The sequence below is a fragment of the Cottoperca gobio genome, chromosome 13, assembly GCF_900634415.1.
Source record: "Cottoperca gobio chromosome 13, fCotGob3.1, whole genome shotgun sequence".
NCBI classification, from domain to species: Eukaryota; Metazoa; Chordata; class Actinopteri; order Perciformes; family Bovichtidae; genus Cottoperca; species Cottoperca gobio.
This window is the reverse complement of record NC_041367.1, coordinates 18,005,213-18,024,856: the sequence shown is the minus strand read 5'-3', so window position 1 is coordinate 18,024,856 and position 19,644 is coordinate 18,005,213. Positions and strand designations below refer to the sequence as shown.

General features: G+C 40.3%; 1 protein-coding gene across 1 annotated transcript in view; it reads right to left on the bottom strand.

Annotated features, from left to right (window-relative positions):
* gab2 (GRB2-associated binding protein 2) overlaps window positions 1-19,644 on the bottom strand; it is a 34,771-nt gene that overhangs the window by 9,852 nt on the left and 5,275 nt on the right. Inside the window, exon 2 of the mRNA XM_029446423.1 lies at window positions 10,563-10,863. Within this exon, the coding sequence (XP_029302283.1) occupies window positions 10,563-10,863 (301 nt within the window). The remainder of the gene's footprint in view (window positions 1-10,562; window positions 10,864-19,644) is intronic.

Below are 19,644 nucleotides of genomic sequence, written 5' to 3'. Positions count from 1 at the left end.
GCTGTTTTTAGCCTCTCAAAAATGGAGATGTCCTGCTTTTCTCTGTTCAATATCATATTAAAGTGAATATCTTTTGGTTTTGAACTCACATACAAGACATTTAAAGACATCAAATTGGACTTTGAGCAACTGGGTAAACAGTTTTCACTATTTTCTGTCTTTTTGCAATCGATTAATCAAGAAAATATTGTATAAAATTGTTTGTTGGATTATTTACACATGTAAAAAGGGCTTCAAAAGTGGCATTCGTCAGGCAGCATATTACAGGAAATAATTACAGCAATTTAAAATAAACAATTTGTATGTATCTATTAATAATTTGAGAAAGTAAAATACAGAATCATGACAAAGTTCATGCAATTAGAAAACTCATTCAGATAATAAATAGTTGCAGGCATAAAATCAATTACTTAAATCCTAATCTAAATCAAATCAAAAGTTACTTCCCACTTTTCACTTTTTCCTAACAGAGGCACATGCATTTAGCTTGTCCTCCACCATCATTCTGCTCCTCCTTTATCAGACCTTTACAGAGCTTGTTATGAGTCAAACTGCCCTTTAGGAAGAGGGGAATGTCATGTGATTCATAGTGTGAGCTGACCATACAGAGGGACCGCAACCAACGTGAAAAACAGAAAACACACACAAATGTGGTGTATGAGCATGCGTGTCTGCATGTGGGGTAGTTGGAGGGCGGGGGTATTCTGAAGCCCAGTTAGCTGAATGAGGTCACATCCATGCCTGAGGGGGAAAAAAGCCTCTGCTGTGGGGTCTACAGGCCAGTGGACATCAGTGAGATGCCCAGGCCCACAGCCACACAGACAGGGACTCCCCCAATAATCCTCAATTACACCATTGTTCTGAGCAATTCCACTCTCCCTAGGCTGGTTAGGCATCATCTCCTTTCTCCACAAAAAGCTTTGTAAAAGCTTCCATCCAGTGTGGTGAGTACTAACATGGGTAGATATATTGATCTGTTGTAGAAAGACAGTTCCTCCCCCTCCTGCCAGAGTGGACAGCTGCATGGAAAAACACATGCAGGCTTAATGACTGAAATACTGAGGACAAACCACAACTTCATAAGTGTGTGTGTCCACAGGAGCATGGTCTTGGGTGTGCCCTAAATTATTTTTAATTAACTGACATGACAGAATCAGAAGGAGAAGAAAGACGACTGGTCCAGTCGGCTGATGGAAGAGCCTACATGGCTCATCACTGACACTAATGGGTCTGATGATGTATGTTACCACTGGGAAGCAATTCCATCAAGTCAGTCCACAACACAGAAAGAAAGAGAAAAGAGCGGAAAATACAAACACTGAAAGTTTCCCCTAGGTGCTTCTAGTAATATTCCCTCCACTGGCTAATGTACTGTGACCCTCAATATAAAAAGGTGGGGAAATGCTTATTAAGCAAAGTGAGAAGTCATTTATTATACTACATCTTACAAAAAAAAGTAATAAAACTGGGAGGGACTGGCACAAGTAAAATAAAGGCTAATTATAGTTACGAGCCCGATGTCATTACCAGAGACTGTTTTCTCTGCGACTAAGCTAAAACCTCAACATCAAACAAGGCAGTTAAAAGAGACAAAAGAGTTTTTTCCCATGACATTCCCCGGCTTGACACAAACATCGGACTATCAACAGCAATGCATTAAAAGAGCCTTTTGGTTGGTGAACGACATATGGCTATTCTGGGTCAAAGAGCTCCTAAGTTCATGAGCAATTTTCCAATTATGTTCTATAATACATCACCTACTGTCTCATCTGCTCTGTGGCCATAATCTAATAGAAGCCGGCTGCTGGTCTCAGGGGGCCAAAATTAGAACCCTGCTGGATCACTAAGGACAAGAGCTTCTTTGTAGGGTGCTCATTTCCTCTCAGTCAAGCTACATTTAGACGAGGACATATGATAATCTAATCTGAAATGAGATATAAAAATAGAAAAAAACACTGACTGATTGAAAGGGTGTATGATGGAAATATGAACGAAAAGGAGGCATTTGAATGTTCTCAATACGGCAGTTGTACGCTTTTCATCAGGCTTACAATCACTCCTTTAATATTACAAATAAGATAATCATCTAAAGTACACATTGTCCACCTGCCTTCAATTTCAGTACAAGTAAAATTCAATTTCCTTAATGGGTTCATATGAGATTGCACTTAAAAATATGGCCTCAGGGCTGAGACAGCTACAAGGAGTGTTGGAAATTAACCTCAGATACGGCTCTGAATGGTGGTCTGGGGGGGGGGGGGGGGGGGTGCCATCTTGTGACACAAAGGTCAGGCAATGGGTTTGATCCCCCACGGGTCCTGTCAAAGCGCCCTTGAAAAAGGCCTCTACCTGCTCGCTCAGTTTAAGTCAATCTGGGAAAGAGCACCAGCTAAATGAAGCGAGTGTAGAGCTGTGCAGAATACTTCAAAGCTTTGTTCATAACGTCGTCCTTCGAATTTCAAATTTATTACATGTCTTTTCCTATTGTTTAATCCCAGATAAAGACTCAGCTACACTAATATCATTATTATCATTATACTATTTGTAGAATTAGATTCCACTGGTGGCTGCGTAGGATTGTTTCCAACCCGCGTGATCCAAACATTTCCAATAACTCTATTGTAAAGCCCAAAAGTCAATATTCATTGAAAACAGATAGTACATGTAATCATTTCCATAAATTCCCAGCTTTTGTCACAACCCTGAGTGTTAAACTGCTTCCTTCTCACTACTGATTCCAAGTATATAGATACATTATGTGTTGTCCTGCATGGATCTGCCAGATCAGTGGCTCTTTAAAGCAACACTGTGTCCCAGGAGGCCTCATAGTGGAGCCATTTGCATGTATGGCTGGCGTGGTGGGGGGGTTGGGAGCTTTCCATGAGACTGAGACATGAGACATAACTGGATAAAGGAGATGCTAGCTGCAGCAGAGATGTGTTAGGTAGACACTGCAGAGAGTTGATAGCACTGAGGGTGTCAACAGGAAGAGGGAAAATGGCATCCTGGCTCTGCTAGTCTGAACAAAGTGACATGGCTGTTTCGTTCTCCCTTGAAAACAGCTCAGAAGAGTATATAGCAGAGTAGACACACAGGAGCATTCCCTGATCACATTACTCCTCTGTGCCTGCCCCTCTCCCCAGCATCATGTGAGCACCGCCCCTCCACTACACTGCGACATCAATTTGCCTCAAAACACTAGACTGATCAATTCACCTAAAAGGCTCAGGCTTGTCAGGGACCAATGAATTACAGAGTTTGGCTAAAGTCTAAAACAGCAGCTCATTGTCAACACTCTGACCTCCTTTATGTAAGATGATGGGTGGATAAATACTGTAGTTGTGCAACGGGAGGGAGAACGCAGATGGTTGAGTGTTGGTTTTCATTGACTCACTGGAAACAATGCAAGACTTACCTGCAAAGGGCTGTGCCGCTGAATGCAGCAACTAAGCCAAAATTGAAAAGGATCATTTGATCTGACAAGACAGTACATTACAATAAGTCATGATAAATGGAGACTTATACTTGTGTATGCTCTCAACTACAATGCACTGTAGACATCTTGTCAGGATGTTTTATACAATTTGTTTTAAAAGGTGAATACATTATGGGCTGAATCAATTCCCTTTGATTGTGTTTGTGTGCAGCCAGCCTGGTCGCCTGTTGCCAGTGTTGGCAAAGCCACAGTCCAGAAAGAACCCAGGTTATATTTTTAGAAAGAAAAAATAAATATATCCACTGTGGTCATTTTGTGTAGTCTCATAAAAGAAATACCGGACATTTGAAAGATTACAGCGATATTGTGTACGCCATAGCATAACGTTTTGGCAGATTGGAGTAAAAATCTTGGAGCATGTAAACTGGTCATGTCTACAAGATTTGAAAAGCTCTTGCAAGATTGTTAAGGTTAGGCATTGGCCTTGAATGGTTAAGGTTAGGAGAGGTAATCGAGCAGCAAGAACAACAAGAGTTTCTGCGCAGTTCGCAAATGTAGGGTTAACTTCTAGGCACGACCACTGAGACTGTACATTTCAGAACGTTTTTTTAATGCGGACCCCAAGAGTATAAAAGAAGCAGCAGTGACCTCTTCATTGATAAAACGCTGAATGTCCTTTACTTTGCAAACACCGTAGACATGCAGCCTTGCTGTACAATTGTAAACAGCTGCCTGCCCACATAAACTTCTTTGCATCTAAGCAGTTACATGAAATGTCTGCGAACTCCTGTACAAAGGGGGCAGCTCTGTAATTATACCTTTATCTGTGCTAACACTACCAGCCTACCAATTACGGTGAATGTAATATAGTGTGAGAAGAGAGGGGTGCCTATCTGCATAACAGAAAGCAGATTATACTCCAAATTGCTGATTACAAGATGAAGACAGGTATATAAACATCTACCTACTTCAGCTAAATTGCATATAAACAGTCAGTCAAAGAAAATATCCCATTCCAAAATAGTCCATTGCAGTTTTCATTTGACTGTAGGCTGGGTAGCAGCCAGCAATCAGAGTGATTGGCTTTGCCACAGGCCCATCCTAAACCTGTCATTTGAACAATTGAGCTAATGCACTAGATGAAAAATGAAACATACAAACATAATTTGTACACATAAATCTACAAAGACTATCACCCAAATATATACTGGACAACAGATTTTATAGGATGAATGATTGAGGGAAACACGATGCAGAGAAATGGTGGCCCATGTGAGCAGTTATACATGTGGCATAAAATCATCTAAACCAGAGACTGAACTGCATTTGAAGATATTGTATTATGTATTGCATACTTTTACTCATAACAACGACATGAATGAAATTGTAAAAAATTCGATTTCATAACATTACGCAACTGCTTGGGAGCTTTTGGTTTGTCGCGCTTAGTGAAATTCCTTTTTTGTCAAGGGAAGTTTATATGTTGCCAACACCAGTCACAGTTTAACAGACATTTCTTAGACAAAGCCACTGTTGAGGAGAAAGAGCAAACAAAGACCACAACTTCACTGTCTTCAAGTAAGTTCCTCTTTAATCATTGTAAGTCTACATTTCATAGCACATATTTTTGACTTGCTTATGTAAGAATGAGCGAATGGGTAGATTACAATAATTCCTCAACAGTAAAATGTTCATTATTTTGGAAACAGACAACATCAATGAGATGGCATGGTCACAATGAAGCTGATTAATGTCACTAAGACACATTTTGAAGTCATACTGAGATGTACATCTACAGTCAACAAACCATCAATCTGGCTTCACACGAGGGGGGGGGGGGGGGGGGGGGGGTTTGATATAAACCGCCTTTAGATAAATGAATTCTCTTTCCAATGCCTATTTGACAAAAACTGCTGAGGCTGCTGTTTGAAATGCTGATTAAGAAGTTATTCTTTTTCCCCCCATTCCTACCATGTTAAGGGCAACAGTTTAACTGAAAAACAATACTGACATTTTTATATATGTTTCCAAGGGACAGCCAGGGGAACAGACAAAATCAAGAGGAGGAAAACAAAACAGAGTGGGACTGAGAAAAGGAAAAGGACTGCTGACAAGTAAAAACCTCATTTTTAGTTGAGATTATCCTCGTCTCGGAGTTCAAACAGCTGGGAGAGAGCAGAACAAAGCCCATGATTGACGAGATGATGTTCCATTCATTAGATTGTGCTCGGGGGTGGGTCTCCTTGGGTGCAGACACACGCCACACACCCAGCCGTCAGTATCTGATAACAACAGCGCTTACACCCATCAGCAAATTGTGAGAATTAGAAAAGCATGCAACTCTGTGTTTATGTGTCTGTGTAAGAGGGGCTGTAATGACTGGGGACTGCCACATTTCTGTTGAAAACTCTTGCTTTTGGTTGTCAGTGTTTGTTCAAAATTACTCTATTCAGATATTGAATTGAAACCATTTTTATTTTGTCGCTAATTCTAAACATCGTTTTTTACAAACTTCTTCAATGATTTTGATTATGGTTGTGCACAGTGTATTCTCAAGTCTCTTGTCCCCAGCATGTTGCAGATGCTGCTAGTCATATTGTTGGATGCAGGGCAGTGGCAACAATGGCAAACAGACCTCAGACAGCTCTGTGGCAGCAGAAACCTGACCTTCCAGTGCCATGGAGTCTCATTATTTCAACAAAAAATCAATGCACACAAAGGGCACTTTGGGAGGGGAAGAGGTAGGCGTGCATGTGTATCCAAAGGAGAGGGAATGTATATGTACTGTACAATATGTTGTTGGCTACAACACTGGCCTGTTTTCTATTCTTTAAATCATGATGATTTGCATAAAATAAGACTTTTGTAAAAGAGTTAGTTCCCCCACATTTCAAGACATTTGATACTTGGCCCATGTAGTAAGCATGCAGGCAATTATTTTGCTCAGAATTTAATTTGTGAGGCTCAAAGCATTGACCATTTTGATTTCAAAAACTATTTTACTAAACTACTAATTAAGTTTTCTTGCAAGAAGAAAATGTCCTGGACACTTTGGATAATCCACAGACCTCAATGAGAAAAGTATTACAGGAACTACTCTTCTAATGAAGAATTGTTCCATATGCAAACTGTGGATCATCTGGAGTAGGAAACTGCTGATAATTGTATATATATATGTGTGTGTGTGTTTTTTTTTATGACAATGAAATATATAAAGAGAGAGAAAGTTGCTTTATTGGGTTGTGTAACAATGAGCTGCTGTCATGTGCCGCCCTTGTCCAACTTAATCCCTTTCACTATCACAGTCGACCTATCATTGGCTCTGCAGCTGTACTAGAAAAAAATATATGGCATTGTGTACAGTAGGCAACGTTATGGCTGTGGAATGAAATCAATATGAATCTCAGACACCCAGTGGTCGGTTTACACCTTCTGTCTGACTCTGTATGAAAACAAACTTGCTTTCAGTATCACTTCTTCGGTTGGTCTCAGTCAGCGTGTGTACTTTCTACAAGAGGAACTAACTTCTCTCGTTTTTTTCCAAGAGCATGGTTTGTTTTCTTTCAGAGAGGGAATTCCTAGACTGTTAGGTGACAGACTGGTTCAGCGGTCTGCCAGGAGGAAACCCACAAAATACCTTTACTGCTAAAAGATGTTTGTGAACAGTTATCCTCCGTTAGCTCTGAATACCAGCCACATATCTGAGTCACTTGATCAAACTATAATCACAAAACCAACACGAACAAAATTCTGCATCAACTGATAAAAGCTCAGCGTGTTAAACAACAGTTGATGTGTTGCTGGTGAGAAACCGTGGCTCTGCTCCATGAGCAATGTGTGTTTACAGGCTCCAAGTTCAAGATCGAAGATGTAGCAGGAGGAATACTGATGTAGGCGGGGAGTTGCCTCCTCTCACATACTCTAATTTCTCTTTCTAACACTAACACACATGCTCAGTGACATCAACGTCGGCATCAATACACTCTCTATGGACAGGTAAGGTAGTTTCTGGCAGTCCGATTGGGAAAAAGCATTTGACTCCAGACTGCTTTGTCCAACAAACTCACAAGTAGTGCTGAAATGGTTAGTCGGTTACTTGATCCTTAGTAAACCAATCAGCAATTTTGGTGATCAAATAATCCCTCAAGTTATTCAGAAAAATATTTAAAAACACTAAATAGCTCTACACACACTAGCAGGCAGGAGTTATTCTGAGGAAGAGATAGATTTGCATAACAGTCAACAACTTATTCGTTGGAAAAGACACTAGACCGAAAAGCTTGTCATGCAAAGTTTTCTAAGGAAGGCAACTGATGTGTGGACCGATCTGTGTGTGTGTTTGTTTAAGATACAGAGCAGAACAAAAAGCAGACACCAGGAAGAAGAAACCCATCTTTCTGAACATCAGTGAACAAACACTATCAGCTGATCATTTCAGTCCAGTGTGTGTTAGCTCTGAATGGTCTTATCAACCACCTCAAGATCCATGGCTGCCTCTCCAAATAAAATTATTTGTTTTTCCACAAACTTAAGACAGTGTTTATGACGTTATCGGGAACCAGTGGTAAATCGAGCAGTTATGCCCTTGAGGAACAGATACACGAGAGAATAACATCTACATTTACACTTTTTCCAGGATATTTAGTTCACAATTAAAGCATGCACACATGCAACATTTAACACACTACTACTACTACTACTACTACTACTACTACTACTACTACTACTACTACTACTACTACTACTACTACTACTACTACTACTACTACTACTACTAACTACTACTAAAGCACGTAAAGATATTGAGTGGTATAAGAACAGGGGAGGCTCACATCTTATAAGAGTTGCATAAGATTTTCACGGCTGTCTGGAACATTGAGACACTTGTTCAAATCAGTCAGGGATTTCTATCCCTCTGGCACAAAAAATGCTGAGAATCCAGATTTTGCTTGGAAAAAGCAGCAAGTGGTTTTTCAGAGAACAAGCTAGCACAAAGAGAGCCACTAACAAATCCTAATTTCTACTTATTAATGTCACCTATTAAAATAGAGTATGAAAAATGCATTTGGATAAACACAGAGAGCAAAAGGTTTCTGATAACGTTTCTCAGCAACAAGAACTACACATTTCAATGAAGTTACATGATCAAGAAAGTGTGTCACTAATGCAGCTGTGATGACATCAGCCCTCTCAGTTCTCCAAACCCATTCTTCCAGCCACACCCTGCTGGCTACAGTTGATATAGCTCAAGATTCATAACAGGACCTGGCTAATTGATGAACTTGGCGCAGGGGGATCCCCTCCTGATGTGAGCATTATTATGCAGATGTTTTTTATTCCACACCTGGACATATTGCATGTTACAAATGATCAACCATGTGCACAAAGATTAACGTCCACCAGCTGCCAGGTGGCGTTAAAACAACATCATGAGTGCAATCTGGATGAAAGCAAAATATGAGGACTGAATATTTCACAAACTCTCATGGAACATACACTATACAGAATATTAGGGCTGCAACTAACCATGATATCCATCACCGATTAGTCTGCCGATTATTTTCTCGATTAGTTATTTGGTTCATAAAACGTCAGCAAGTAGCCTTTCCTCAAAGTCAAAGATGTCTTTTTATCAGTCAAAAAAACAAATATAGTTACTTTAATATGATATAAAATAGAGAAAAACAGGAAATCTCTCATTTGAGAGGATGAAAACAGCATTTTCTGACGCTTAATCGATTAAAAAATAGTCTGCGATTTTCTTTTGTCGATCGACTAATCATTGTAGCTCCACTAAATATATGTGGTCAATTTCTCATGTATGACAGAGAGATGCATTGATGCTACAGCCACTCAAAACTCTGATATCATGAGCTAAAATAACAGTAACTACACGACACATTCATGCTCACCATTATAGCAGATCTGTGATTATAAAACCAAAATAAAAGTATCTGATTATAGTGAGTTCACCCACACCTGAAGACCGCACTCACTGCTGCTTAGAAGGAGAGACGTTTGCAGCCCTACATGCAACCTCGTACATGCAGTAGATTAGTTTTTTTAAATGGCAAAAGATCATAAGAGTGTAATTCAGGCAATTAAAGCACATTTATGGATCGCAGGATTACTTTTCTTTATCCCAGACAGAAGCCCTTTCACATAAAAACATTACTATATGAAAATATTATCATTAGCATGTTTTGTCTTTCTGATAGGCGCTTTAATCCAACGTGCTGTGCATGTGCTTCTAACTTTTAAAATGGCCAAATCAAGAATAAAAATTTCCATCATTCTGTGAACAACAGGCAGAGATCAGACCCTTTCTATAACAAAGCAAATGAAGAGAAAAATCAATAACACTCTCAGACACTGTGTCCATTTATTTGGCAGGGATGTTCCTATTCCACTCTCTCAAATAACAAAGATGGAAAAAAAACACAATTTCCAAATATATCATGTGGCTGGACCTCTTCTTTTGTGAAAACTAAGATGCAAGCTGTTCCAAATAACACGAAAAAAGCACAGTTGGAGACTAACAAAAGGGAGGAGTTTTTGTATTTTAGTTTGTACTGCTTATACTGTATGCCCTAAACACCAAAGCACATTCTATTAATTCAGTAAAAATAAAATGTATACACTTTATACTATTGTATACTAAATGTGGAAGAAATGCGTAATGGGATAAGATTTATTTCTGTAATTCAGATGTGTTTGTTTTCTCCGTCAAACAGTCTAAAATCTATGTGTATTCAACATTAAATTATATAAAACAGAGAAAAGCACATAATCATATATAATGGAGAAGCATAGCCAGCAAGTTTGGCAAATTCTGCTTGATAAATGAGTTGAATAATTGATCGATTATCAAATGTGTCGCTTATTTTCTGTTGAATCCAAATTATTGACTCATCATTGCAGTACTAGATTGTATTATTATCATACTGGAAGCATGATTTTCTACCGTACCAACTAACACGATAGTAGCGGCAGCAGACCAAAAGCAGATTTTTGAGCTAAAAGTATATATTACCACTTTAGCACATTTAAGATGTTTTCATTTCATTGGGAGATATTGGAGAGATAAAGTGAAACAGAGCAGCAAGGACAGGTCAGGGTCTCCTACCGTGGTTGTCGTCTGACTGGTTGAACCCACACAGCTGGCAGATGGAGCGGACCCACTTGTTCATCTCCTCCTCAGTCTCAGCCACAAGATAAAAAGTGCGATCTGAGGTCTTGATGTCAAACACAAAGCTGTCCTGGAACTCCTTCCTCTTAAAGGTCAGGCCAGCGTCCACCTGTTCGCAGCAGTGCAGGTCGATGACCCGGATGGGTTTCTTGGAGTGGTCGTTCTTGTAGTACTCGAGTACATCAGGGTCACCACTCATGCGGCCGCTGCGAAGTATGAACCAGCGTTTCTTCCATGCCTGGGAAATAAGAACGAAAGGTACAAAGATGAGCCAGTACAGCAAAATCATACTTGTGTGTTGATGGAGAATGACTATTTCTTTTCTTTTTTAATTGAAATAATTTTCCACCTGCAAAATATAAAATACTCAAAGAGTATTCCATTTAATTTCTTACTGATAGCGATGCAGAATGTTGCTGTGGCAACGCGCTCAACAGCTGAACCTGGGTTGTGATGTTATCTGTTGATCAAACAGACTGCAGAGAAACTAAAGTATGCTTACTTGAGCAGGTTACTGTGCTTTAGCACGCATGTGGTTGTTGTGTGGTTGGTATGTCTGTTTTGGAGGCTATGGGGGGAGGCAGCAGGTGTTTACTCCCTCCCAACGTATTTCCTGTGCTGATATCCCTCCGTGAGCTAAGACAGAAGCAGAACTCCTTCATGACAACTTCATTACAAGACTGCAGGTTCCTCCCCCTTCGAGAAGTGGTGAATGACACTGCTTTGCTCCAATCAACATCAACCCACATCTGCTACATATGATCGTGTCACAGGAGTTGCCTCTGAGAGTGCAAATAAACACCCTTTGTCATAACCACATGAAAGGCAGCAGCAGTACACGCTCCTACTATGCAAGCAGTTGTGATGCAATTTCGAGAAACCTACAAATGTAACATGTTGATTTCACACCAACAACACCACTGTTGTATTTGTCAACTAGAAAAATAAAGGAAGAACAGTGGCCTCCATATGTTTTCCCAGTGGCTGTCTTAAAGGGCCTCTGTGTTCAGAGACAAAAGAGGAAGATAGACCAGGAAGGGAAAGGGGGAGTAAAGGGGGGTTTTTGGACATCTACCAATGATGCACTTCCGCCAGGCAATGTCTCTCAGATGCAGGCTGCTGACACACAGGATCCTGCAGGCCCCCTCGCTCTCCATCAACACAGACACTGCTGCAAGGCTAGCTGCCCCACACCCCCCTCAAAACAGACAGATGCACAAACAGGGCAGAAAAATGGATTTCATTGCATCTCTCCTGTGCTTTTCAGAGGAGGAAATGCTAATCTTCTCTGGAAACATGCATGCAACATTTCTTATAGGCTAGTAGTACCTCTGAGAGGCATTTCAGGGGTAAAATTAATTATGGCTGATTTAGCTGCTTTGGTTTCAGCGTCGTGGTATTGTGCATACAGGCTGTCTGTCGCGCTGTCATGGCTTCCTTGGACTTTGGAACACACACTGGGACTCATAGAAAAACTATTGAATGAAATCTCTGGGTGACATTTTGTTTGGACAAACAAATATTGATGTACAAAATCAAAGTACTCCATTTACAATCATAAACACTTTCATATTGTAATTTTACATACTATACTATATAGCAGTTTGAAAGTGGGGGTTAATTATGTGAATGTAACACATTATACTTTTAGAAGAGATCATTCCTTATACAAAATGTTACTGAAATGTTCTGTTTATTTTTCCTCTGAGAAGTCTACAGAGGTAAGAAGAAGAGGAAGTGCAGATTGTGATCTTATCTTCTGTGTGTAGCAGTGTGCCCTAAGGGTGTTGATAGTAGAGCCGTGAAGCTGCGTGCATCTTACCACTAGTTTCAAGATGATTTATCAGCACAATCTGATGAGTTGTGCAGTTGTATTAGGTCATTTCTCACTATGGGAGGTTGTTATTAACGTTGCAGATTGGACTGGTAAAGGCTGTGGGAGAACAGATTCCAAAGAAGTCAACAGTGTAACTCCTCAAGTTTTCTTTTAAATGATTCTGTTGAAGTGTGAACTTCCTTATTTCATAAAAATACATAAGAGGAAAAACACAGGGCACTGCATACTTTGCCTCCCAGGTCCACAAAGCTCTTTGGTTCAGTGCCATTACAGTATTCACAGCTATAACTCTTGCAAACCCCATTTAAATATTATTGCCTTTTCTGGAAAGAGAGAGCATCACTTAATTGAGACCTGGAGCGCTGCCCAGTTTCAAGAGGTCAGTACAACCCAGCTGGGTTATTCCTGGCATCCTTCAACTGCGGCCAGCATATTAACCCAGGACAGCGACAGCTCTCAACCACGGAGGATAGACAACTCATTTAGGAGGCCTTATCACACTAAAAATAGAATGAGTATTTTCCACGGGAAATGTAGTTGCGGCCTAATTCAAGAACAAATTAATTTACAGCTTGGTCTCTGAATGAGAGGGTTGAATAATGTTTCCCTTTGTCACACTTTCTGCTGAGCTCCTCACAGAAATCTTGCATGGAAAATAAAATGAAATGTCTCAAGTGCATTCAGTTTCAAATCAACAACACAACCAGCAGTGCAGCTTTTCCTCTCTCTCGCTCTCTCTCACGCACTCTTTCAAATTTGAGCAAACTTCCCTGGTGAAGTAAATCATGGGGGAGGAGGACACAACTAAATGAGCTAACCCACCCACCGCCTGTCCTACAGAGCATGTCTAAGCCCATCGATCACTGTCTAAGCGCTGGGAAGTGAGGGCTGAAGCTCTAAAACTAGGCTGAACTCTCCCGGCTCTCAAACTTTCCCCTCCCCCTCATAGCTTTGGTTTAAGCTGCATCACTGTTCGGGGGGGGGGGGGGGGGCTCAGCCGAGACACACTGCCCCTGTTAACAACTGGACTGGACAGTCCACTGGACCACTGACAGAGATGTGATCCACCAATCACACCCTAAACTAACACACTATCATACATTACTGTTATGAGCAATACATTGTAAACAACACAGGGCATGTTGTAACTCCTTGGCATTTGTTCATCATGTTTTGATGCACTCTCCGCAGAGGAGATCAAATTCAAATAAAGGTCAAATCGTAGCACAACCTCACTAAGCACAAAACTAAATGATACTGTTAATGACAAAACAATAAAGGCAGAAAAACTTGTTATTTGGATTGTAACTGTCTCAACTGTAGAAATTATTTTTCCTGCCAGCGCTTGAAGCTCTCCAAGAAGAAGAGCAGCCATCCGTATCCATGAACACACAGCGTTTAGACCCTTCTTATCCAATCATCCCATAAAGGCTTGATCTTACCTTGTTCCAGCATAGTCCCATTTGTCCTGTGCTGATGGCAGCCAGCTACAGATACAGAGAGACTACAGTGGAGCACAAAGGATAACACGTCTGCATCTATTTTAGATGACTGGGAAGGAAAACCTATAATAACAAAACTGCACAAAACAATCTTTTGAACGAGTTCACTTCTAAAAATAGGATCAAAACTGGTTTGTCTTGCCAATTCCTTTTGTTTCTTTGCATGTTGATAAGTAGACATGTTTTGTTCTATTTTTGGCAACTGCAAAACAATGATACTGCGGGAAAACAAACAAATTCACACAAAGAGAATCTAATTGTCTGGTATGTGTTGATGTGTTCTCCAAGGCTTTACACCACATTTTAGGAGATAAACACACAGCGACAGCTGATAAGTCACAGCAATCATTTACTGTATTTGCACATATCTAATCCAACACTGTAAAAACAAGCCCAGTCTCATATCTTTGAACACAACTCATCACTCTGCTGTCCTAGTAACACTGACTAATGAACTTGGAGATGGTTGTGGCCTGAACAATTATCCAAGGTGTGCCTTTTACAATCGAGCAACACATAGTGTGCGTGTGTGTGTGTAGTGTGTGTGTAGTAGTAGGCTGTGTCAACAGGCTGGCTGATAAGTACCAGTTCACATGTTCTTAAATGTGCATGAGCAAACATCCAAATTAAACACGTATGCTATCCAAGTTAAAAGGTTAGAATAGTCTTGTTTACCTCTCCTCCTATCAAACAAGAGAGGAGGAGACAGCAGGTTGTTGTCTTTGACTCAGCCTCCTCTGCTTTACCTGCTGCTGCAGTACACACACCACACAGCTGCACAAACAACGGCACTGTGGAGGTGCTGTAGAGCTTGTGAACATTTTTTTCATCCATTACCAGCTTTTTGTAAAGATCATGGGCAATGTACCTCTTGTGACACTGACTGCTTGGCTGCAGTTAGACTGGAAGCTTTATGCAACACATTTGATCTGAGTGACGTCGCTCACACACACTAACAACACCGTGAGGAGACTGAATGGAAATGCACTGGTGTTGGGCCATTACTGCGTAATTATAGTAAAAGGTGAAGTGAGAGGGATCCCATCAGTGTTTCAGAGGTCCCACTGGTGGGCTTCTAAGGGATGGGACTGAGCATCGAGGAAAATAAGAGGGGGAGGAAAAGTGGTTGGGGGGGGGGGGGGGTTTAGTATCCAATTTCAGCCAATAAGGACTCCCAGCAGTGAGCTTTCATGTGTCTGGAAGCTCTTTACATTTTCAATCTTTAACAATCTTTGATCTTTTGATTTTGTATTTTATTTTGGCTGGCTGTGCTTCTTTTGTAAAAAAAAAAAAGAAAAAGGGTTTTGTAGAAAAACATGTTAATAGCCCTCAAGTAAGATATGGAAAAGGGATAGTTTTGGTATCGATATTGAATTGACATTTTTCACAAAGGTTTTAGATCTTAGCTTACAATATTTACTCAACGTTCCCTTGTAAGCTACTCATAAGTTAGCATCATCCAGTTTTTAATTTCACTCATCCTGAATGATTACTGGTTCTAAATAAGGACAGCAGACATAGCCCTCCTACAAGAATTCTCAGTAATGCATTCATCCCACATCTATTATATGTGGGTGCTGTTTCCTAGCTCCTAGTTAGATAAGAACAAAAGAGGAATATTTAGCACAGCAGTGACTTCATTTCTTGTCCCTTCTGGTGCCTGAATAAGGCTAGAATTGCATCTTTGCAGACAACACCTCTCAACAGAAGCAACAACAGCAGCAGCCACTTTACCGTGCATGAATTAAACGGTGGGGCCGCTATAATTGCCATGATTGTATGAGTGACGCCTTAACACTTGTGATTCTGGTTAAGGGTAAGAGAGGACAAAGCTGGACGGGCTGCAGCAGACAATGACGACAGAGCCCTGATTATGTGGTCCTAATCAATAGCGGGTCACACGTCAGCTCACATTCCAGGAACAGATGGGAGTTACAGCAAGTGAGGGAATGCAATCCAGTTACATTTGAAAAATATCGCCTGGCCATTCACACAGCACAGAAACACCTCTAAAGTTTGTAATGCTTTCCAAGCTTTCCCTAAACTAGGATTAGCGCCTTGCGGTTGGATGCCTCCGCAAACCAGCCTGGTGGCAGTTTGCTGAAAATGTCCAAAATGTCATAATTTTTATCCAATTAGACATATGTGTGAAATTGTCATAATTAGCGCATGATCATTGATTTATGGCCAAAAAACGTGTTTTGTTAGGTTACTGTGACATTGACTTTTGACAATCAAATCGTAATCAATTCATCCTTCAGCCAAGTGGATGTTTGTGCCAAATTTGAAGAAATTCCCTGAAGGGGTTCCTGAGCTAGTGCATGCTTCTTAAAATATGCGTGTCTTCTTTTGTGTGCTTGACAGGTGTCATGTTTCTGTATTTACCTATGTGACAACAGTTTATGTAACATTGAGCTTAAATAAACCACAAATGGACATGAGAGAGCATGGGGAAGTTCCTTGGAACTCTTACAGTTTACACAGGGCTCCCCATCTGGGTTTGGAGCGAGATGTTAAGCAGACAGCTTTCCCAGACAACGTTTATAACACACGTTTATGGAGCATTTCCAATAAATTCACGTTACAAACAAAACAGTGTGCCAACAATGTGTGGCCATTTTGCATTTTCAGCAGCTCTAGCCCAGTATCTGTCTCGAATGGTGAAGACATCCAGATGCTCCAGGGTCGGACATGACCCTGTCCCGTCCGTGTACCCGGAGAAGTAAACATGAAAAGATGTTGAACAGGATTGGTGAGAGTATAAAACTACAGCCGTTTAAAGTCCAACGGATGCATTAAGTCACCGCTGCAATTTAAATCAAACTGCTCAGGTTTCTCAATAGTCAAAACACTGACCTTGGAAGGCCGGCAGCTGCAAGACACAAAACATGCAGATAAGACCCAAACAGGCCCATAAATTCTTGTGTGTTAATGAAGAAGGTCGGAGGTTAGCCATGGAGCGCCAAGACAGACAGGGTAGGAACACTCCTTATGTGTCCCTCATGTGTAGAATTGCCAAGTTCATATTCTCCTTTTGAGCAAGACATCAGCTTTGCAAACCCATGATGTGTATGTAGAGCAGAGCCTGATGCAGCTCAGCTTTCATGGCATTATAGGAAATACGATTCCACACACAATGCCATCATATGACTGTGATGGAAGGCTCCATCCTACAGGTGTGATGATGACAAAGAGGGATGCTGCATTTGGTAACTACAGCACTCATTCACTCAATTCACGGGAGTAACGATCTGCAAAATGTGTAGCACATCCTATGAAAAACAACCTCTCAAAAGCGCTCAGTAGAAATAATCAGCCTCAATGTGCAGTTGAACACTTCCATCATTAGGAAAATGAGTAATCTCTCGCCATGTCTCCGTACCAGCAAAAATCTGGGTTTATTTAGCGTGAGCCCGCCCTGACAGTTTGACTAACGGGGAGCATTATCTTTAATCAGAACTCTTTGTGTTACTTCCTCTGCCTCTGCCATCTGCTGCGGCTCAAACATGTCTGTGTACGGGGAGGGTGCACTGTGAGCATCTCCTAGTCTCTCTGACTCCTCTCAAGGTGCTTTAGATGCACAACGGTGGATAAAACACAACAATTATATCGGGAGAGAGCTCTCTGAAGCAGCCTCGTCAGTAGACACATTTACATGCAAGGGAAAAGTGGCAACTCAGCACCTTAATCTGTCGCACCATCAATCCAGCTCAAACATCACAGTGCCTCGCCCCCCTGTGAGCATCATTAATGTCGGCCTCTGTTGTTGCACTCAGCATGTATGACCAGCAAATACATTTGAAAATATACCATGTACCAGGAGCACAGTAGACTAGTTGTCATTATGACTACATGCACACAATACTACTATATACATATAATAATAATAATAATAATAATAATAATAATAATATAATAATAATAATAATAATAATAATAATAATAAGCTTTATTTATATAGCACCTTTCATACAAGAATTGCAGCTCAGAGTGCTTCACAGCAAAAACATAACAAGATTAGACAGAATAAGAGCATTTACAGTACAATAATCAGTGTTGAGGTAAATGAGTGTGAAGTAGCATTAAAAATAGTATAAAATATTAGAATTAAAATAATATAAAATAGCAGAATTAAAATAGTATAAAATAGCAGAATTAAAATAGTATAATATAACATTGGAAATCATGCCTAGTTTCCATATCTTTACATTAGTAAAGTAAAGAATCTGGAGAGTGCCAACTGAATAATTTCACTTCATGAATAAATACACACTTAAATTGATCACTTTGTAAATTATTACTAAAGGCAAACAACAACAATTCCAATCATTCAAGTGGCACACTGCAATATCCATAATTGTTTAAGTCTTAAGATAAGTTAACAGCTCAGCTAAATATTGCCTTTGCCATTGGCTTTTTTGTGTCATTCAGAAATGTTATTATTTTCTTAACTCCACAGAACACAATGTTGTGGTCTGTTTTTGGCTATGCAAATAACAGCATGGCAAGAGGTAGAAAAAGATATGTCACAATGCTAAACATGATGACACATGATAAAAGACATAATATAATTAGGCTCTATGTACTTAGTAGTATCACAAGTCACTGTAAAAGTGTCTTTGCCTATATCAAAACCAGGCTGCCACCCTTGTGCCCTAGAGCAAGGCACTCAACCCTGAGTTGCTCCAGGGAGACTGTCCCTGTAGTTAGTTCACTGTAAGTCACTCTGGATAAGTGCTACTGCTAAATAACAAATGTTAATATAAATGCTGTCATTTGTGCAAAAGAAAACATATCACTGCATCCCGGGAAACTTTTCTTTCAGATGCCAAATGAATGAAAAATTCTGAATGGCACGATAAAATAGCCTCATAAACCAAATTACCGAGGATATATTTAGCCGAGCTGATCATTTACCATGACTGAAACAATCAAATTAATGTGTTAGAAGGATTATTGGAGGGATGCATTAATCAGATTAAATCAGACTAAAACACGCCTCTATTGAATATGTTTTGGGGGAGTGTGTACCTCCAAGAGGCTACCAGTGGATGCAATATGTCACCTGGAAACCTCGGACACACAGAAAAGATCGTGATCCGCATCACTGTCTCTCCTCATCGTAGATAGGCATCGTCCTATTTTATCTCACTATGTTCCAGTGAAGTCTGTATTTTTACACTGGATATATTACTCAGAGTTTATTCTTATCTGAGCTTCAGTTGTAAGGATGTTCAGTTCCTACCACTGAACTGCACTGACTCATCACTGTCTGGATCTTTACAAAAAGAATAGTCTAAGCTATGTCGATATTAGAGGAACACAGAACTCAAGCACTGAAGGAATAAACTGCTCCAAAACAATATTTGAATTAAGGCGATGCGATTCACTTTCATCAGCTTGGTTTTCACTGTATCACTGTTTCCTGAATAAAATGATTTATCACTGCTATACAGAGAAACATGTGCATGCTTGTAGCCGTTTTTCTTTTGACTAATATAACCACCTATACCACAACCTCAGCCGAAAGGCAATTTGCTTACATATTTTCAACTCCTACAAGATATTGCAACAAGGCAAGTGAATCACCTGAAACAGAGACACATGATACCACCCTAATGTAGCATACAGCTGTTAGTGTTCCACGATGCAGCTGCCCCCACAGGTCATACAGTAACGT